The following is a 22,010-nucleotide window of genomic DNA, read 5'->3' on the forward strand; positions in this document are numbered from 1 at the left end:
CCTCCATTAATTTCTTTTTTCCCTTCCTTTCCTCCTCCTCTACCTTTTTCTTCAAATCGCGGGAACACTTCCTCGCCACCTTCTTCTTCTCCTTCTCATCCTCCACAGCGTTGATGTTCTCATCCGCCCTTTTCTTCAGCTGCGCGAGGCGGCGTGCGCCATGCTGCTCCGGTCCAATTAATCCTCACAGGTGGGAAGGCGGAGGGGAGGGAGGGACGGAGCCAAAGTCTGCTCTTTAGCCCGATTCTTCTCAGCTCCTAATTATCTTTTTGTTCCTCCTATATCCTCGGCTGGGCTTTTGTCAGAGGAGGAAGCCCTCACAGGTGTGTGAGAGGGAAATGCTTTTTTGAGATTTCCCTTCAGTCTTTTGTTCCTTGTCCCCCTTAGCAGCACAGTGCAGATGCAGAGGTCCAGTTTGAAGCAGGGCAGAGACAAGACATACTCCACCGCTGTGAAGGCAGCTGCTTCCACTTCTCAGGGCGCAAAGTGCAAAACAAGTGCCAGTTATAGCAAATACAAAATATATATACGCTCTGCAGTCTGGTGGAATTGTCTTCTTAATTAAAAAAAAAAGTTACACTAGAGCTCCAAGGATGGAGGTCCAAAAAGAGGCTCAAGCTCCAGCCCCTTACCCTAGCAGAGTGCTCTGTCGTCTGGGTAAATGAACTAGTCCTGCTGCCTTCTAGACTGGTTCCCAGAGTTCGCTGCCTGCACCTGAGCACTGAGCCATCCTCTATGTACACACGTCTCGCCGGGACATATGAGGGAAATGACGATGGAAAGGAGGTTGAGATAGGAGGGGGGGGAGGAGGAGGAGGAGGAGGAGGAGGAGGAGGGAAGGGTGAGAAAGGAGGAGGCAGAGAGAGAGAGGTAGAGAGAGCAGCTGGGACAGCAGGAGAAAAAAAAAAAGAGGAGGCAGGAGGGGATGGATGAATACCTCTGCTTAGTACCAGCTGGTTGAGAGAAAAAGGGAGGATGATACTTCACACTGGGTACTTACAGCACACACACACACACACACACACACACACACACACACACACACACACACACACACACACACACACACACACACGGTGTCGAGTATAACACAGAGTGCAGCCATGATGCTCCTGTTATGAAACGTCTTGCACTCAGCCTCTTCTCTGTCTTGAACTGTTCCACCCAAAACAAGTGCTGCATGGTGATAAATCCATCTCGCACCGAGCTAAATTTACTTTTATCAGAGTTTTCCATAAAAAACATAAAATAGTAAGTCAGCAAAATGTAATGTACTGATATATCAAACATATTCATACATTTGTTACCATCGAAACGTGATTATTTACATTTGTTATTATGCTCACTACTTCACAAACACATGCATCTTTGCTAAAAGATTTAAAACACTTCCTCATAAACGGTCTTGCACTACCAGTCCGAAGTGTTTAAAACAGTGAGCTTGAACAGAAGATGTGTTTGGGAAGTACTGAGCATCCGTATCAATGAGACAGTTATGTGAGAGTTTGTAAACGGATGTTGTTAAACGATGCCTTCATTTAACTTAATTCAATGTCGTCTTCGTTTGCAGTGACGGGATGCGAGAAAATCTTCAAGAATTCAAAGTAACATGGGGCGAGTGCTTGATATAGAAATGGTCATTTTGTGGGTGAAGCGTTTTTTCAGTTTCAGAAGTAAAGGAGGAAGGTACACGCAGGCTGCTGTGAGCTGATGGATCAATTATTAAGATCGTAATGCATTATTCATAATAAATCGAAACACTCCGATATGAGAGTCGTACCTTGAGGGGACGCCTGTATGACTTCTGTGCAATTAGCTACTTTCAACAAGCATCAGCTCAAAATTAATGAGAAGCGAAGAAATTCAGAGTTGCTTGAGGCGACGAAAAGGATTTTGCATCAAAGCCTCGTGAACTCAAACCTGCAAACAGTTAGAAACACCAAGACGTTCTTAGAAGGTCTGTAATGTTTTCCTCGATGTCATTCACAGCTCGCAGTCAGTGTGTTCAGGACGGTGATCAATGCATCGCTGCACGCGTGTAACGTCTCATTGTGTGTGTGAGTGTGTGTGTGTGCTGGTATGAGCTCATGTCGGTGGACTGCAGCCTTTGAATATTAACAACATGGGAGAGGGGATAGGATTGTGACAGGGACATGTGACAGCAGAGAAGGCCTCCTATTGGCTGTCTGGGATGAGCGAGAGCTGTCATTGGCTACTTGGAAAATGGAGGTCCCACCCAAAAGATGACAATAACAAAGAGGAGAGGATGTCTCTGTACAAACAATCAGCATTTCTACTCTGATATTACGTTAAGTAACCACAGTTTGGAGCCTAAAAATCGCTTGTAGGATGTGACATATTTTCTTTACTGTATGCCCGAGGATGATAATATCACCGGAAAAGTGGCAATGTTTGTGTTTTATATGTTGTAGTAATCTTTAAGCGTAACAGCCAAGCTGCTCTACAGCTTGTGCCCCAGATATTTCCCTCTGATTGTGAGCCAGAGAGCGAATGAACACTTGGAGCGGCCCTGAATGCCACTGACTGCAGCATCTGCAGGGAAGCTTCAGACCTCCGAGCTGTCTGGAACGCAGCATCAGCTCAAAGCCCGACTGTGTCGAACTACACGAGCGTGTCTGCAGACTCTGATCGTTGTTCAATGACAAAGGCTTCTGTGAAGAAACTTGTTTATTTTCCTTTGAAGTAAGGTATTGCAAAAGATTGTTTTGGTCGTCGTATAAACTCAGCTCTAGTCTTAAAAAAAGCAATTTAGATGAGCTCAGTTTATTGTGACACGTGCAACAAACTTAAAAACACGACATAATCAAAGGGAAATGTTCCCGCACACCTACATCTGAAGCTGATCCCAGGTCAGTTACTGCAGCATAATAAATCACCAGTAAGAGAGTGATTTAAATGTAAAAGAGATTCATTGAACCAATCCTTCATTATCTGCATCTATAAGAGCAGCTTATGATTTGAATGTACTATCTGTTAAAGGCTCTCAAGTCTGTCTTGAAACTGGGATTAACAGCAGGCGATTTCTCTGTACGTGGATCAGGAATTTAAAACTAGCCTTACAAAAGATGATGATGAAGTTTTAAGAGTTTGGCTGTCGGGTGGTGTCTTTGTGACATTACCCTCGTCTTCTGTGCATCTGCTCCGAGTGGAAACAGGAAACTCAGGAATAATGTCAGGCTCTGGATGTGGGTCAGCAGCAAAGATGCCAGTGCTGCAATATTTCTCTGCTCCTTTTCCTTCATCCTTTTTCCATCTCCGTTACGTTTTTCTTTCATTCATCTTCCCGTCTCTCTGCTGCTGCTCTAACCAAAGCTAATGCTAACTACTGCCTGCAGCAACCTGCACACAGCTGTGAAGCTGCAGTTAATCAAGTGGTGGTAAGCGTGTGTTGCAGAGCTCCACAGAGCAGAAACAATGCAGCTCTATGGAAGGGTGAACACAGTGTGGCCTCGAGGGGCAATCAGAGAACTGAGGCTCCTTTCATCTATGCAAACGTGAATATTGTGCAATTTTCAGAGATTTGACCTGCAACCATAATCAAATCAAAAAATCTTTTCTAATCTACCTGAATTAAGATGATTTTTAATGATCGAGTATTATTATGAGTCATTACAAAATGTCACACAACTTTATCCAAGGCAACTAATCTTTAAGTGGCTTGTTTTGTTTGACCAACACTATGAAACCTAAAGATATTTAATATATACTGATACAAAATAGAGAAAAGCTGCAAACCTTCACATTGAAGAAGCTAGAAACATCCAGCATCAGTTCATGCTAAAGAAATGACTTGTTGTAGCTCTACACTTGCACAAAAAACATGATCCTGTCAAAACTCAAACACGGAAAACAACATTGATGGATGGAGGCTTTAAACACACAAGTAAGAACACAGTCACTCATAATCTCACTCACACACACACACACACACATCGTACGCAGACACTAGCTCGTATGTCGGCATGAATCCGAATGTGGACAGTTGGTTGTGTTTGTTTGTGACTAATGGGTCAGGGATGGGCAGTAAACACCCAACAAGAGGAAGCGAACAAAGAGTGAGAGTGTGTTTATGCAAGCCAGAAGGAGGGCCCCTCTGACATGCACCCTAACCCGAAGACACTCAAACAACCACAAAGACACAACATGACTACAAAGCAGTAAAGCAACTACAAAGAGCCTCAAAATGATGACAAAGATACAGAAGATGACTACAATAAGACAGAAAACAAACACAAAGACGTACAAAACAACTGCAGAAAAGGGCAAAACTACCACAGACGCAAAACTACAAAAAGGCCAAAATAATAACAATGACACAAAATTACCACAAAACCACAACAAAAAAAAGAGGCTTAACAACTTTAAAGTCTTCTTAAGTGAGTGAAAATGAAGTAATATTGGTAAAACTAATGTTGAAAAACAAGGGAATAAACATAAAGGTCATGGTACTGTATGGGACAAACACTTTGTAAACACAAACACTGATGTTTACGGTATTCTTTGGTGTCTGGCTCCCTCTAGTGGTGATCTAGGTCTTGCACAGCTTTACAGAGCACATGTCAAATGATCACACATACGTATGAATGTGTACGTACATAAATTATGTGCGTGTACATAATTGGGTAGTTAATAATATAATATAATATAATATAATATAGGGAGAGTGAAAGTAATGCACACACAGTAAACGTAGGTTTCCTGCCGCTCAGCTGAAATCAGTGCAATACAAGACAATATTATGAGATACTGAAGTCTGTGTCAGTGTGCATGACTTTAAAGATGTGATGGCTTTTATTTACTAAACATTGTGCTCTTTTTCTGATTCAGTACACGTAGTACATGCAGTTCGTTTTCTGACCACTTAGAGGCAGCATCGCACCAAGAGAACAGAGAATCACAGTAAGAGGTTTTTCAGCTGGTGTTACTTCAGGAAATGAGGCTTATTTTAGAGGACATTCGGTGTCACTTTAGTGAACCATGAACATGTATCCTACAAACCAGCCGGGCTAGTTTTAATCTGATATCTACCTCCGGTTTGTCTGCAACAATCAGACTGGAAGATGACATTTTTATGCACCAACCGCGGCAGTAAATTAATCTGAATTAAATTCGGCATGTGTTGCAGTTGGTGCTTATTTATAATGTAGAGCTCTGAACTGTTTCAATAAAGTCTCTGCTGAGCACTAAAGACAGGAACAAGACACACAACCAGCAGCCATCTCTTATTATGGATACGTTTTGTCCTTTTGTGTTACAACATCTCCCTCTTCATCATATAGCATGTCCAGTATCTCCTGCTCTGTAGCAGTCGATGAAGCTTTTCTCTTTACATTTCTGTGCTGGACATTTTGTTTTAATACCATGAATGTGCAGTTTTCTTGGCTGTTTAAAAGCCGGGCTTGAATCAGACAGATCCTTCTTTTTGTAACTTGGCTTCACGGAGCCTAATCCTGCACGTTGTCAAGGCGTGTCAGGTCGTTGTGTTTGTATATTGTGATTGTAGCAAAACAATTAAGATGAAACAGGATGTTATTTTTCTATATTGTATGTTGCATCGTGGAAGTATCACTGGAAACAAAGAGGAAATGCAAGTGTTGGACGATTACAACATCAGGATATTAGCGTCTTATTATCTGATGTTCCATTAAAGTCAACCTCATGGAATTACTTCAATGGGATTTTCTACACTTTCAGGGACTCGTTGAGTAAGTACTGTGTGGTAACAGTTTGGATCTCAGTGAAATTAAAAACAGCTTTTCCATCCGGTTGGTCAGATCTCATTTGCCGTGCATTATGACCCACCACAATATCCTCATTCAATAGGAAAGAACATCATTAGCATGCAATAAAGAGCCTCTCAACATGCGGCTTCGTTGTGATTCCAAGCTCCACTTAGAAGCTGAAGACATCGTGGGTGGACTTCTTAACCCTGAATATTTAATAACAACTCCCAACAGAATATTGAGCATAAAGACAGGATGCTCTTCTCTGCAACAGTACAAACAACACAACTTACTGCACTCAGACATACAACATCAGACATCAGCAGATTTCCTTCACCAGATTTGAGGATGAAGTGTGGGATGAAATAGTGTGGTGGTTCCCTGCATTGGTGTGAATTATCTACCGGTATATGTGTCAATGTCAATCTCTATTTGTTCCTTATCTTGTCCAAACACCTGTAAACCTGCCGATTGTGGAGCCGTTATCACTGAGAACAGGACACACAGACGTCCTATTGTTGCAGCGCTCCTGCGTTTTCACAGGCATGTTCAGGAACAGCTGATATAGGAATGAACAAAAACAGAGACATTGACTCTGGCATACTTTTGTCTCAAAACAACCAGAAAGACACACAAAATGACTACAAAGAAACACAAAATGACTACAAAGAGACACAAAACAACCACAAAGAGACACAAAACAACCACAAAGAGACACAAAACAACCACAAAGAGACACAAAACAACTACAAAGAGACACAAAACAACCACAAAGAGACACAAAACAACCAAAAAGAGACACAAAACAACTACAAAAAGACACAAAACAACCACAAAGAGACACAAAACAACCACAAAGAGACACAAAACAACCACAAAGAGACACAAAACAACTACAAAGAGACACAAAACAACCACAAAGAGACATAAAACAACCACAAAGAAACACAAAACAACCACAAAGAGACATAAAACAACCAAAACGAGACACAAAACAACTACAAAAATACACAAAACAACCACAAAGAGACACAAAACAACCACAAAGAGACACAAAACAACCACAAAGAGACACAAAACAACTACAAAGAGACACAAAACAACCACAAAGAGACATAAAACAACCACAAAGAAACACAAAACAACCACAAAGAGACACAAAACAACCAAAAAGAGACACAAAACAACTACAAAAAGACACAAAACAACCACAAAGAGACACAAAACAACCACAAAGAGACACAAAACAACCACAAAGAGACACAAAACAACTACAAAGAGACACAAAACAACCACAAAGAGACATAAAACAACCACAAAGAAACACAAAACAACCACAAAGAGACATAAAACAACCAAAACGAGACACAAAACAACTACAAAAAGACACAAAACAACCACAAAGAGACACAAAACAACCACAAAGAGACACAAAACAACCACAAAGAGACACAAAATGACTACAAAGAAACACAAAATGACTACAAAGAGACACAAAACAACCACAAAGAGACACAAAACAACCACAAAGAGACACAAAACAACCACAAAGAGACACAAAACAACCACAAAGAGACACAAAACAACTACAAAGAGACACAAAACAACCACAAAGAGACACAAAACAACCAAAAAGAGACACAAAACAACTACAAAAAGACACAAAACAACCACAAAGAGACACAAAACAACCACAAAGAGACACAAAACAACCACAAAGAGACACAAAACAACTACAAAGAGACACAAAACAACCACAAAGAGACATAAAACAACCACAAAGAAACACAAAACAACCACAAAGAGACATAAAACAACCAAAACGAGACACAAAACAACTACAAAAAGACACAAAACAACCACAAAGAGACACAAAACAACCACAAAGAGACACAAAACAACCACAAAGAGACATAAAACAACCACAAAGAAACACAAAACAACCACAAAGAGACATAAAACAACCACAAAGAGACACAAAACAACTATAAAGAGACATAAAACAACCACAAATAGACACAAAACAACCACAAAGAGACACAACATGACTGAAAAGAAGACACAAAACAACTACAAAGAAACTCAAAATGACTGCTCTCATCAACCTCGTTTCCAACAGCATGAGTTAGCTGTTTTTAACGAAAAAGCTGTGATAACTTCAGCTGCTCAGCAACAAACAGTAGACAGACACCGTTAGAAACTAGCTAATGAACATAGTGGAGCTTTTAGCAGCTAAAGAGCAGCTCGGGAGTTGGTGGAGACCAAACCAGAGCTAAAAGAAGAGTGAGCGATGGACGTACATTCATCACGTTGACACAAATTAATGTCAACATTGTTTTGCGAACAAGTTTGCCATAATAACTAAAAAAGGAGACATTACTGTATATCAAATATAAGTTGACAGCTTCCTCTGCTGCCCCCAAGTGGCCAAAAAAAGTAAACGAAACATGAACTACAGTCTGACTCATATTTATAATTGAGAAAATCTGACAGGAATACATATGCTGATTTTTTTTGTATGTACATAATTATGTCGGAGTACATTTTTTTACAGTTAAATCAATCATTTAAATCTGTTTATATAAATAAAACAACCCTATATATAAAAGGCATGTTTTATGTTGATCACCATCTTTTAATCACTAAAGAAACCTTTTTCATGTTGCACGATTACAGGTATTTGTCAGACAATATACTATTCATTTTTATGAATGTTGATATTGGCCTCGTGACAGTATTCGTCCGACTCTTGTAAAAATAAATCAGACAGTCAGCCCTCCCTCAGCCGTCATGTCTAACACAACGTGTTCTTATTGTTCAGACGTGACATGGCCTCTCTCTCTCTCTCTCTCTCTGTTGTGTCTGATCGTGTCTCCGTCTCTTGTCGTCTCTGTCGCTCTCACACACTTTATTTCTTCCTCCCTCCCTCCGTCAACACTGACCAAGCAGAACACAGATATCTGACATGCTGTGAACGGACTTAACAACTAGATAAGCAAACATATAAGTGCATAGTGCTCTTATATTATATGATATTCAAGTGGCTGCTGGATGACGGTTGGAGGAGGAGGAGATCGTGTTGCAGGACGAGAGGCCGTTTGGGTGTGGCCGGCCCAGACGGCCCATAAAAAGAGATAAATGTCCATCAACATCGCGGGTGAATTCATAAGACCAGACCGCTGTAATGGTGGAAATAAGACATCCACCCTCCCTCTGTCCTCCAGCGGCACTACAGCTGATTCATTCCCAAATGTCAAAGCAGAATGATGACATCCCAACCAGAAAGTCCTGCTTCTCAAATGACGTAATGGAGGCAGATGCAACAGATGCAGTGTGATGGGATGACGTTTTTTTCTGTGGTCTACTGGGCACACACTATACAGATGTGATACTTTATCATATGCTACTTAATAATTATCACAATAATGTCTGTCTGTCTGTCTGTCTACCTGTCTGTCTGTCTGCGTGAGGTCAACTTCGGTCTCCTGCTGGCGCTCTGCCAGCAGTCTCCAAGGCAACCGGATACACGAGCCACAAATAGCACCTGCGACCCGAGTATCCCTCCGCCGTGCCGGGGCCTATATCCAACCACATCACGCCCCCTTCACACTTCACATCCCTCCACAGCAACAGGTAGATCTCATTATGGAATGGGAGAACTCTGCTTTGCCAATAATTGACAAAATGTATTTATTGTGTCTGTATATTTATTTCAGACATTTGAGATTATAGGAAGTGAAAAGATAATAATTACATAAAGCCTTAAATATAACATATGAAGGTACAATTGATTGATCATTTAAGTGACATATTCAGCATAAACTCCAAACAGGATGAGGCTTTTTGTATGTAAACAATCAACAAAACATACAGTAATTTATAAATGGCACGTGAGCAGCAACTCATTTGTTGTTTTAGTATTTTGATTTAATTCATTTTTCATGTGCTGGACACTCAAATGTGAGGATTTGTTGCTCTTCTTTGTAATGTATGACAGCAGACTGGTTGTAAAACAAGACATCTAAATCGACGACTGTGGGAAATGTTGACAGATATTTTTCTGGTAAGTTTCATCCCAAGATGTTTTAAATACTCATGGAAGCTAAAAGCTGCTGTTTATTTCAACCCGGGCACTGAATCTAATAATGATGCGAGTTTCATAACTTCTGGGTCTGATCAGCCCCCTCACAACAAGAGTACACGCAGTACATCTTATATTTAGCCCCGTAACAAGACGATATTACATTCAACACATATTTCAGGCTCAACAGCACTGTAGACGCCCCAGTGATCACTCAGCGTAATGAGGAGACCTCAAAGAAACCTCCTTGAGGATCAAGTGAAATTACACTGGATACATTACACTTTCATCTGGTCGTCTTTGCGGAACAAATCCTAAATTATCCACACACACACTGTTGAAGCTGTAGTCTAATCCATGTGGAATGACAACCCTCCCTGACATTATTAAAGGTTAATTAGACATGAACTTTCCATGATAGATGCGGATAGAGGAGTAGCAGTCGGTTAAAAAAAGGAAGGAATGAGAAATGGGGAAGTGAAAGCAAAACGGAAGCGCCGGTGATGAGGAAAGAGATAAACGAGACGGGAAAATGAAGGTGATGAAGAAGGAGAAAATCAGCTCATGATCTTTTTAACTCGGCTATTCAAGTCCTTTATTAATAAATGATTATGAGCATGCGCATGTGTGTGGAACGTCATAAATCAACATTCGAGAGCGACAGGTGACAAGTTGTGAAATGTTCGCAGTTTTGAACACGTGGTTAAAACGACGACTTGGTTTTAAAAGGCAACAAAAGCACTTTATTTAAGAGAAGATTGTGGTTTGGGTTGAAAGAAATGTGTTTGTAACGTAACTCGGGTTTCATAATGTAAGTTGAGTACATTACATACGTGACATAAGTTAACAAACGCAAGTTTTAAAAAGTCAATGGCGGACCTTAACAGCGGTCGTCTGGGTGAAAGTCCTGTGTTTGTTTGACCCATCCATCCGTTACAAACTCCTCTTCATGCAGACTTTGGAATGAGTCCTAAAAACCCCAAAAATTAATTTGTATTTTTGCACAGTCAGTTCTCTCGTCTCTAGAAATCAATGCAGGTTTTGAATATTTTCTTGGTTAGATGCCTAAAATAAGGTCTGTGGTTAACACAAGCTTAAGAGACGACGTAATATTTGGGCCGGTGCAGCGTATTTGATTGTAGAGTCCCTTGAAACAAATGTGTGATATGACTATAAAGATGTCATGTCATGTTCTTCTTTTTTTAAATCATCCTCAGGAAATGTATAAAGTCTGGAGCGCCAAACCAACGTGAGTTGAAGGGATGAAGGTCAGATTTAGACACAGTTGCTGCACTGACATCAATATTATTATTAGTGGTAATATTAATGTTGTGGGTTTTACAGGATATAGTCAGCTTAAAAAAAAGTTGTGTTTGCACCTATTTGTGCAATGAAACCAATACTTTTTTGCTGATTTTACATGCTGGATATTGGTGTGTGTGTGTGTGTGTGTGTGTGTGTGTGTGTGTGTGTGTGTGTGTGTGTGTGTGTGTGTGTGTGTGTGTGTCTAAGTGACAGAGACGAATAGACTGAAACAGTAAAGGAGAGAGCGAGAGGGCATGCTTGGTGATGATGTTCTGTTTGTTTTGAGGCTGCTATTCATACAGCACTAAACAAGCAGGTTGTCCCATGACATGATTGATGATGGCACTATTAGTTGTAAGTATACACTGCCTTCATGAGCAGCACACACACACACATGCAGACAATGATGACGTGCGTGTCAGTGTGTGTGAGGAACAGTCTGGGTATTTCCAGCAGGCGACCTGCCAGCACTCTGAGTGTTCTGGTCCAGAAACCCCTCTGCCTTCTGCCTCTCCTCACATCACTGCAGCACTTGTTCCTCTTCCTCTCTCACTTCATCGTTCATCATTTCTACTTCATCTTCTGCCTTTCATGCACGTGGTCGTTACAGCGGAGCAGCATTGCAGATTAACTCGGTGCCATCCTCCAAAGCATGATGGGAACCACTGCGCTGAAAACATATCTGCTTTGTTTGTTCAAACTTTCCACTCACTGTTAAAGGAATATTTTGACGTTTTGAGAAAGTTATTCACAATTTATTGTCGTTTTTTGTACAGATGAAAGGAATAAAACATGCCGTGTGCTGTAGAGGTGCTGGTAGGCTGTGACAAAGTCGAGCTAACTGTTTCCCCCCGTTTCCAGTCTTCATGCTAAGCTAAGCTAACCAGCTGCTGTGGGATGCGATATTAAACTAATAGCTCACTAAAGGCGGTGGTGTGGTGTGATTACATCAGAGATAAGGGGATCTGTTCTGCCACGTCACAGAATGAAGTGAGCTATTGCTTTTGTAAAATGGTCATCAACTATGGTAACATAAAAGTTATGGTTCCAATTTAAATAGTGATTTATTAATAAGTAATAACGTTCACAGTATAATCGTCCCTCCAGGGCTGGCTGCCTGCTGGTGGCTATCATCACAGGCTAACTTTTAATTGATTTCATTATTTGAATGTTGCCATTTATGTCGGATGTGTCGGTCAACTTGGTGCAGATGGCGGATTCAAAGGTCTGGACAAAGGCAAGGGTTCCACTTCAGCATAGCAGCCTAATTTGTGTCAAGTAGTACGGTGGCCATTAAGGGTGTGTAAATACAGGGAGTGTGGGTTTAAAGGGTTAAGATGTCTGACTGATATAACTGACCGACCGAACTGTCCATCTTTCTGCCCTTGTCCGTCTGTCCTCGCTACTGTAATGGAAGTAAAACAAGCGGCAATCAACTTGTCAGCAAAAAATTAAAAAAGAAAGAGGAGCAGGGAGGAAGCAATGGTGGACGTGGAACAAAGGAAGAGAAAGAAAAGACATAAATGAGAGATTAAAAATAAACATGGGTGGAGAAACAACACTCATTCAAGGGAGAGAAACAGAAAGAGAGAGAGAGGGAAAGACTGACGTTCAGTGACAAATACGAGGCAAGAGAGACGGATGTTTCCTCCGAAACGATTACATCATCTTATGCACGCTCCTGTTGCCATGGCTACAGAGTCACATTAGCCTAATCGTCTGGCACCTCCACTTAGCCTTCACCCGAGCTCCGAGCATGAACTCCAGGCTTTGTACGTTGGACTGTCAACCTATTCCTGACATTTTATTTCAATGGAAGGTGGTCTATTTTCTGAATACCCCCCCCCCCCCCTTTGCATGCTTTGAATGCACTTTGGAGATTGTGGAATTTGTTCTGCTGGGCAAGCTTCATTACAGTTTGGTAAGAGGCCAACGGTGTAAAGCACACAACACTTTCTGTCAACAGATCTGCTTTCTGACTCCATGAAACAATCAGGGACTGTGTGCATCAACCAAGCGATTAAAGAAACAGGACTCTCAAAAATGAAAATCTGGTCATTGTCTTTGATCAATTACATCTAAATGTATCTTTAGACCCTGTTGAATTCAATTGACATGGGGAATTCAATTGATTACATAACGGTCTTGATTTAGTGGGAGTAATGGCCCAGTTTGGCCGGGAACCAGTGCTTTGAACTTTGGCTCAAGTGCGGCTGCCACTTGAGAAACAAGTTCACTGGTCAGGCAGCTGCAATATGAGCACATGAAGCTTTAGTGATGACACGCGGGAGAATTAATGCATCATGCTCTGAATTTTCTGCTCTCTTCTTCAACTTTTCTTTTCTTTGTAAACTTAATTTTCCAACCCACCAAAGCGTGTGTGCGTGTCCAGTCACACCGGCATCGTTCAACCAAATAGTAACTATACCACGAGGTAACGTTAACATATTAGGTGAGAGGTTTTTCCTCCGTACAGGAATCCTTTTCACCCCTCAAAGTGGTTTTTGCCAGAGCCAAGGAAACATCGCAGGCGCAAAAATAATAATAATAAGAATGCAGAATACAAACACGCAGAACATAAACTTAAAGTCGCAGTGAAACTTCCATTAAACTGAATATTTAAGCGGTGCACGGTTACAAGAGGGACTGAAATCAAATCCTTCGTATTTGTTTTGCGCTTTTTTGTCTGTCAGCCGCATTTTGTGAATGTTGGATATCTGTTAATTGATATTTTAATACTTGCACCTTATTTGCACTTTATATTTCACTCGTTCCTACTTTGTTCTGCAGCTGCTGCACAACAATTTCCCGCAGGATAAATAAAGATCGATCTTATCTAATGTAGAAATAAACAACAACAACATACATTTGCCTTGTTGTTGTTATCGTGTCATGACGCAGGGATTTATCTGGAGGGAGCTGTACACTCATGACTGAATGTGAGTAGAGCTATATGACTGTATTGCTGGTGTAGGTCCTGAACGGTGATCTATCGCTGACACTCTACCAGCTTTTCTGCAAACCGCGGCTCATTCTGAAACTGCCGCTGCTTAGTCAGTCGCTCTAGCATTAAGCTAATTCACCGGCTATATGCCGTTTGTGCACATTTTACATTTCACTACGGTCTGTGACACAAGAGTAACGCTAGAGGAGGCTTTCTCTCAGCAATAAGCTCACTCAGCGATGGGATTTATTACTTCTATACCTGCTACATCGGCTCCACGCGTCAAATAAAGATCACAATTTAAGCTTTGTGGTTGTTTTTTAATATACTGCAATGAGCCCTGGGAATAAGCTGTAAAAATGAGTACTAGCTCAATATGTTCACCGCTGTGAAGAAGGTCTTCCCTCTCCTTTGTAAGCAGATACATCTGCAACCCTTTTAGCCCCGAGTGAACCGCGAACTGTATCACACCAAATCAGACTCAGGCAATGCTTTGCATTCACACTGTACACACGACCTCTCCAGTGTTATACACTGTTGTAACAGTTTCTCTCCTCACTGTTGATTACCATTACATCACCGTACTTTGCACCAGAAGGCAGAGCGATTGTAGTAAAACAGAAAATCCTGCCCTTACACAGCATGCTGATGTCAGCAGTAATATAGTGTAATTATTCCCTACGTACAAGGAAGATAGAGACAGGAAACAAAGAAAAGAGGCAGACGGATGAAACAGAGGAGAGAGAAGAGACGAAGATTAAGAGACCATAAAGAAGGGAAGAGAACTGTAGAATATAAAAATTCAGAAAAGCTACGAACTAGAAGAAGAAAGAAATATGCGGTGCAGAATGAAACCTTTTGGCTTGAAATTTATGAAAACTTTATGAAAACTGACCAAACTTGACACAGCAGGTAGACAACTGGTAGTAAATATGAACTTTTGAGCAAGAAAATGAGATAAGAGGAGAGCATTCGTGATTTCAGCAAATGCCAAAAAAACATCCACTGTTCACTACCTGTCCGACACCAAACAGCAGCCACACACAGTGAGAGGAGCTGGTGGCTGCTGGAGACCAAACAGAGCAAAGAGAGAGTAAAGGTTGGACTTACATTCATCAGGTGGACAAAAACACATCTCAAATGAATGTTGCTCACTAACCAAAGTAAATGTGCTTTTTTCCAATGTGTTTGCCAACAACTTTTTCTGCAAAATATTAATAATAAAGTATATATTACCACAGGTTACAGATATTGGGCTCTATAAGACAACTAACATAATCACATATAATATCCGATGTGTTTGACCAACACCACCAAACCCTCCCACACATTTACATCCTCATTAAGTTGGTGTTGCTGCAATACTTTCAGCACAGTTTCAAATGGACACCAACGAAGCCAAGTCATTATTATATGGCAGACGGTTAACTGACATCTGTATCAATCTGCAGATGAACAGGAATGATGAAGGGCCGCAGAGGGATTATAAGATCTATGTAATTACTAATGGATGTTGCACAGATGTCTTTTCCTGCTGAGGATTAGGAGTTGATTGAAAGCAACGATCTTCAGAGAGAAAAGCTCTGCAGTCCTGGGTCTCAGTCAACTGCTGAGCAAGGCAAACACAGCAATATACATTTGGAACTGAATCCTCGAGTCCAGGCCAACAAGTTGTACCATCTCACTTTGTTTCTGCCTCTTTCTCAACCCGTTCACCTCATCACCTCCAATGAACTCCTCTGTGTCTCTACGTGTGTGTGTGTGTGTGTGTGTGTGTGTGTGTGTGTGTGTGTGTGTGTGAGATAGGGGGTAAAGAGAGAGAGAGAGAGCTGTACATTAAACAATCCATGCTAACAGAGCTTCATCCTGTTCCTGTGAAGTGTTAGAAAGTGAGCCAAGCGCAGCACTCTGCTCCACGGCTGCCTCAGCAAAAACAAAAAACACAATATGTTGTCTCTAAAGAACCACGCTGGCAGCAACTCTCCCTCCAAAGAATATCATCAGCTTCATTATACTGTACGCCACCAGGACAACAAATAGGGTAGGAGGGCCGAAAATCACTGCATGTTGAATTAGAATAACTTGCGGCGCTGTGTGTAATAACGCTGAGTCGGCTCCTGGGTTCTTCTTCTTATCATCCCTTCATCTATATCAACTGGTTGCATTACGTTCCATCTGTGGGCCTTTTCTTCTGGGATTCAAGGACACTCGGTCGACTCAGCATGAGGCTGAACTGCAAAGTACGCTCTCACCGTGTAGACTGGTGCTTTTTGAATCAAGCCCTTAACTTTTGTGAGGTGTGTTTTTCCATCGACTGTAACCTTTCACACCGAGAGGAGTCCTTCACGCTTCAAAACGATCTTTTGAAAAGGTACCTGATATTCAGAGTGAATGACCACCCCGTTGTTGTGAGTCACAGCCGTCTTTTCAGAGTTTGAAAGAAACATGTCAGGATCCCTTTAACAGACACATTTCCTCAATTACACTCCAAATATCACAGAGCTCTGACTCTACTCACTCTACCAGCTCGAGGAAGCCCAAAATACATACAAAAATGATTTGTAACCGGTGGTAAACTGTGAGATAACAGCGTAGAATGCATGTCTACATAAGCTAAAACTAGCTTGTTCGCACTAGTGCTAACTCTGTGACCACCAGTGTTAATGACAAACACTTTTTAATAAACCTCCTTGGTGGCTGCTGAATGGTTCCCCTGTGTACATCGTGCCAGGAGGTGTTACTTGACTTTAACATTACTGAGTTTCTGAGGGAGCCAGCAGAATCTTAGAACGGGCATCTCATCAGTTAATGTTTCACATTACAGCCAACACTTCCTGCTTTCAGAGAAGTGCCTGCAATATGGCACCCATACGTACAACCTGGCCAAACTCCATCAACGGCTCGTAGGAGTTATCGGGTTTCCCCGGCGATGTCCGCCTCAACGGGAATGGTGAACCGTGCAGGAGGGCAGCCAGCTCCACGCCCATGAACTGCTGTGCACCGGGCATTCCAGCTGGGATTACTCCCTGTATAGAGTAACCTGTCTGACCCCAGCCAGCACCACCCGCAGGGGGGAGAGGAAGCTCAGTCCAAAGTGGAGATACTCCATCATAGAGCACAAACAAGCATGTGGTTCAACTTCACGCCTGCTAGATATGTCTCAATTTGTGCATCTCGATATGTGTCGTCTCTGCAAAGGAACCATTCAGAACACGAGTGCTTATGAGACATATGCATGACAGTGGCAGCACTGCAGTTCTCTACATACATATAACTAAGGGAGGGAGTGGTAAACATAAAAAACTGAACCAAATGAGAATCATAACAGATTGAGATGCTGCCGTACATGGCAAAAGGAGCCACTGAATGGTGCCATGTTTTTAGTAGTAAAATGTTGTATAAATCAGGCTAATGAAGTGTACAAACCTTCAGAATATAGAGAGGATATATTACTGCCACCAAAACACACACAACACGGACTTCACAAACTGTTTAGCGTGAAAAAAAGACACGTTCTGCTTTCGCCACTTGCATAACACACCCAAAACTCCCACCTCACTGTGGTTGCAAAATATTGTTTGAGAATTAAGATATTGTGAGATAAAAGGGTTACGCTGCAGGAGGGGCTTAAGAAGTCGACCGCTGACGTAAAAACTTTATTGGAATCCATGTAATTGACGGTCAGAGTTTCACACTCACAAGATTTTGGGCTGAAGTATCAACTCTAAAATTGAGCATATAGTTCCTGTTGAGAGAACATGAGCCAAGCTGGAGAGAGTAAAAAGAAATGATCAACTACGTGTGAAGACCAACCAGTAAAGATGTTTCCTCGCTTATAGGGAAAGCAGTAAAACACCTGCATTGACCTGAAATGACTCCGTCTGTTTTCTTACTCTGCACTTTGGGTAAATCAGATTGCGAGCGTGCTGAAGCTTCCACTTCATGCCTCGTGAAAGCATTGACGGTATTGACATCGGAGAGGGTGTGGGATGAAAATGACTGAACGTGGGCAGTCACGTTACATAAGCAACAGTCCACTTCTCTCACCAAAACAGCACAAAAACACTGACACGCCGAGCATATATGTGCTGCTCACCTCCCTCTGACAGATGGGATGTTTTATTGAAGCGGAGCCGTCACTATTAGAAGCCAGAGAGCTGCTTACTGAAGAAAAAACGGTAATACTTCAGAGATAATAAATTACAGTGATTGTGAGTCTTAATATCAGCACAAATAGGTACTCTGCAGTTGTTGAAATAAAGTCGTTGTTTTTTTATTATTTGGCATTTGGGTGCCATGTACACCTCTACACTCTGTTGAGGTATTTCTCGGTACAAGCGTTGTCCTCTGTCACTGACTTTCTGTTTACCCCCTCAGTTACAAGACACACACACACAGCCAATATCAATTTGTTTTCATCTTCCTGGTCTGTAGTTCATCCAGTTCAATAAGAGGTACGCTCACTCTGAGTGTGTTCGCCAAAGTACTCCGGCTAAGATTTATATGCATATTTGTACGAGAATGGAGCACAAGCCAATGCCACTGCATTAGGAGCTTAAGCTGATTTGCAGGTTAGGTTAGGACGGCTTGACTCGCTCGCTTCACTCACAACTCGCTCGCTTGTTCAAGAACGATCACGGACCAGAGAAAGGACCAGAAACAGTAGAGGAGGAGTCAAAAAAAGGGTGTGGAGAAAGAGATGGACAGTCAGGATGAAGGAAGGAGGGAGGTGAGGAAGGAAGAAAGATGGAAATGTAATGTGGAGAGAGAGAGAGAGCGAGAGAGAGGGTATGATAACCAGATATCAGATACAAAGAAAAAGATCATTTGAATACAATAATGAAGTTTAAAAATCTGGATCCGGTTCAACATTCAAATTTGCCAGATTCTTCGACTCATTAAGTGTGTATTTCGTGATAGAAATACATAAAAATGTTTAATACAGAACAAAGCTCCTCAGGCAGCCTGTATTACAAATAAAAGGTTGTGGAGAAAAACATTGGTGTACAAGGCAGGAAGGATGATACATTCTTGAGTTGCATGATGGGTGTAGGAATATGGGGCTTGACCCATCTCAGGGAATACAAGTCAATATATCTGATGCTTTGATTTTAACCACCTTTTTTATAATCTGTCTGTCGGAAGTAACCAACTTACATAAATTGCTGGAATACCCCTTTAAAACTCCGCACACCCTAATGCCAACATCACCATGTGTCACAGCAACAGGTGGAGAGAGGAGGCAACGCTTCTCTCATCAAACAAACACGCTCCTCTCGTCTTATTTTTACTTTTTGTCGATCTCTCTACTTTTCCTGTCTACACATTCCTTCAACAGCCTCCCTTCTTCTGTATTCCTCCTCTTCACTCTCTGCCTACCTTTCCCTTAATCTGCCTCCTTGCTTCCTTACCCTTTTCGTCTACTTTCTCTCTTTTTTCATGTGCTTCTGCTGTCCCCTCTCTCTCCTCTCCTCTCCCTCCCCGGCTGTCTCTTCTCTGCAGGATCACATCCACACAACGGTCATCAGTCGAGACGCTGTCTCACCAACAGAATCGTGAGTTCATCATACCCTCTCTCTCTCTCTCTCTCTCTCTCTCCACATTACATTTCCATCTTTCTTCCTTCCTCATCTCCCTCCTTCCTTCATCCTGACTGTCCATCTCTTTCGCCACACCCTTTTTTTGACTCCTCCTCTACTTTTTCTGGTCCTTTCTCTCCAGCTCTTTCCTCTCTGCAGCGTCCATTTTCATTCTTCAAATAGAAAAAGAATAATTTCAGACATAAAGTCTTCGAGCCCCGTCCCCTCCATCATGACATCATCAATATTATGAAGACGTACTAAATCATACACACTGTACGGTGCCTTCTTTGTCCGCTCGCCGAGTCAAAAGCACCTGTTACACTAAATAAACAGTGAAGACTGGTGTGTGTGTGTGTGTGTGTGTGTGTGTGTGTGTGTGTGTGTGTGTGTGTGTGTGTGTGTGTGTGTGTGTGTGTGTGTAGGGAGACAATTGAGAACAGCTGACTAAACATAAGGCTGAATCTTGTAGGATAAAATGTGCTTAGTCAGCAGCCTTTTTCACAGCAGCACTATACTGCAGAAATACACACATACTGTATACACAAGTATATCACTGCAGTGAAATATACAATCACAGTTTGGATGTTGCTTTCAGACAATCAAACGCAAATACTTTTTTGGCTTGATTGAAATGCATCTATAGAACTGAAACCGAATATCAAATGTATAGTTTGGAATTTTGGCTTTTAAGCTGCAACATAAATATAACGTAACTCGTTAGCTGTGTTGCACCATCAACTTTTGCCTAATTGGATAATTGGATAATAAACGGCTCCACTAAAGAGAAGTGGTTTGAAGACAGTTATAAGACTTCCATTGAGCGAATGCATCTTTTGAATAAACTGTGAACTCATCGTTGTAGACCGAGCTAAGCTCAAGAGCTAAAGCTGACGTTCAGTTAGCGAGCCATCCTCGAAGATAATGTGTTTCCTCCTCAAGAACCGAGAACCCTTTTCCAGATTCTCTTACTTGTGGTTCTTGTGTTTTAGAGGCTCAAAACATACAAAACTGCCAGATATCACGCTAATGTAGAACTACGAATCCTGATGTCTTTGCTAAGCACAGGGAACCCCATTTTAATCACTTAACGAGCACCGAGAAGGCATTTTCCGCTTTAGCATCCCAACTAATTATTGCCAAATTGGCTCATTCCTGTTGTAACGATGCAAGATGTTGCCGTGGATTTATGACAGCTGTTACTAACAAAAGAACCATGATCGTAAACGGTTATCAGAGCAGCTGATCAATCGGCTATAATCTTATCTGTCGCTCTTTGTTGCCGATTCATATACAGACACATGGTTTTATTTCTATTTTCTGTACGCAGCTGATCTCTCTTCTCATGTCTTGTCCTCTGATCTCACTCAGCATCTTAACAGGTTAACAGATGCTAAACACCTGCAGCTACATTTCCTGGTGCAAAAAAATATATATATATATATTTGTATTCATCTTAAAAACCACAAAAGAAGGAAATATTTTCAAAGAAGCAGGCTTGCTACATAGAATTGTTGAATATAAAAACAGCTCATGACAAACGAGGTAAACCCAGCAACACAAACCTTCGTATGAGTTACTTTAATAACTGCACACAATGAACGGTGTAACATAAACTACTATATTCAGAATGATGAAACTGCCCTTTTTGTTGAATCTCTGAAGAACAAAAGCTGCTACACCATGTGAGCGCTCCGTCATCAGATCGCCTGTTCAACAAAGGCAGACATCGACCACGACAAAAGAGCTGCTCTCCATCAACAACATCCACAAATATACAACTTCCCAAAGGAGACTAATCTGAATAATCATCCTGTCCTTTATCAAATCAGGCATATTTGAAATAAATATGAAATAACTTTATAAATAACAAAATGACCCACAGCCATAATTTCCTGTCTGAATGACTGAGGGTGAATTATGCTTTTGTTTCAAGCAGCCACAGCGTGTTGTTTACAAGTCATTCTTTTACCTTCTTTCCTTTCTTCTTGCGATGAGCTGACTTCCCCGTAGACTTCTCTTTAACCTCCTCGCTCATCTCAGCATCTGTGTGAGACTGTGAGTGTGTGTGTGTGTATGTGTGTGTGTGCGTGTAGGTGTGTGTGTCCCAAACAGCCGTGTGTCCGACTCCCAGAAAAAGGAGTTTCTTTCTTGTTTTTAATCCAGCATGGATGAACGGAGAAGAGTGGAGTGGCGACCACTCTCAGCGTGCACAGCGACCAACTCACTCAGCTGCTCACACCCACTTTCTCACACACACACACACACACACACACACACACACACACACACACACACACACACACACACACACACACACTTTTTGTCCACGAGGAGAGGAAGCCAAGAAGGCTGCC

At 41.6% G+C, this 22,010-nt stretch overlaps 1 protein-coding gene across 3 annotated transcripts in view; it reads right to left on the reverse strand.

Annotated features, from left to right (window-relative positions):
* LOC306794625 (ankyrin-1-like) overlaps positions 1-21,740 on the reverse strand; it is a 120,290-nt gene extending 98,550 nt beyond the window's left edge. For all 3 annotated transcript variants that reach the window (XM_079292746.1, XM_079292747.1, XM_079292745.1), the window contains exon 1: positions 21,626-21,740. In XM_079292746.1, the coding sequence (XP_079148872.1) occupies positions 21,626-21,691 (66 nt within the window). In that variant the 5' untranslated portion in view covers positions 21,692-21,740. The remainder of the gene's footprint in view (positions 1-21,625) is intronic.
* Positions 21,741-22,010: the final 270 nt, after the last annotated feature.

Source organism: Melanostigma gelatinosum (assembly GCF_949748355.1).
Source record: "Melanostigma gelatinosum genome assembly, chromosome: 21".
Taxonomy (NCBI): Eukaryota; Metazoa; Chordata; class Actinopteri; order Perciformes; family Zoarcidae; genus Melanostigma; species Melanostigma gelatinosum.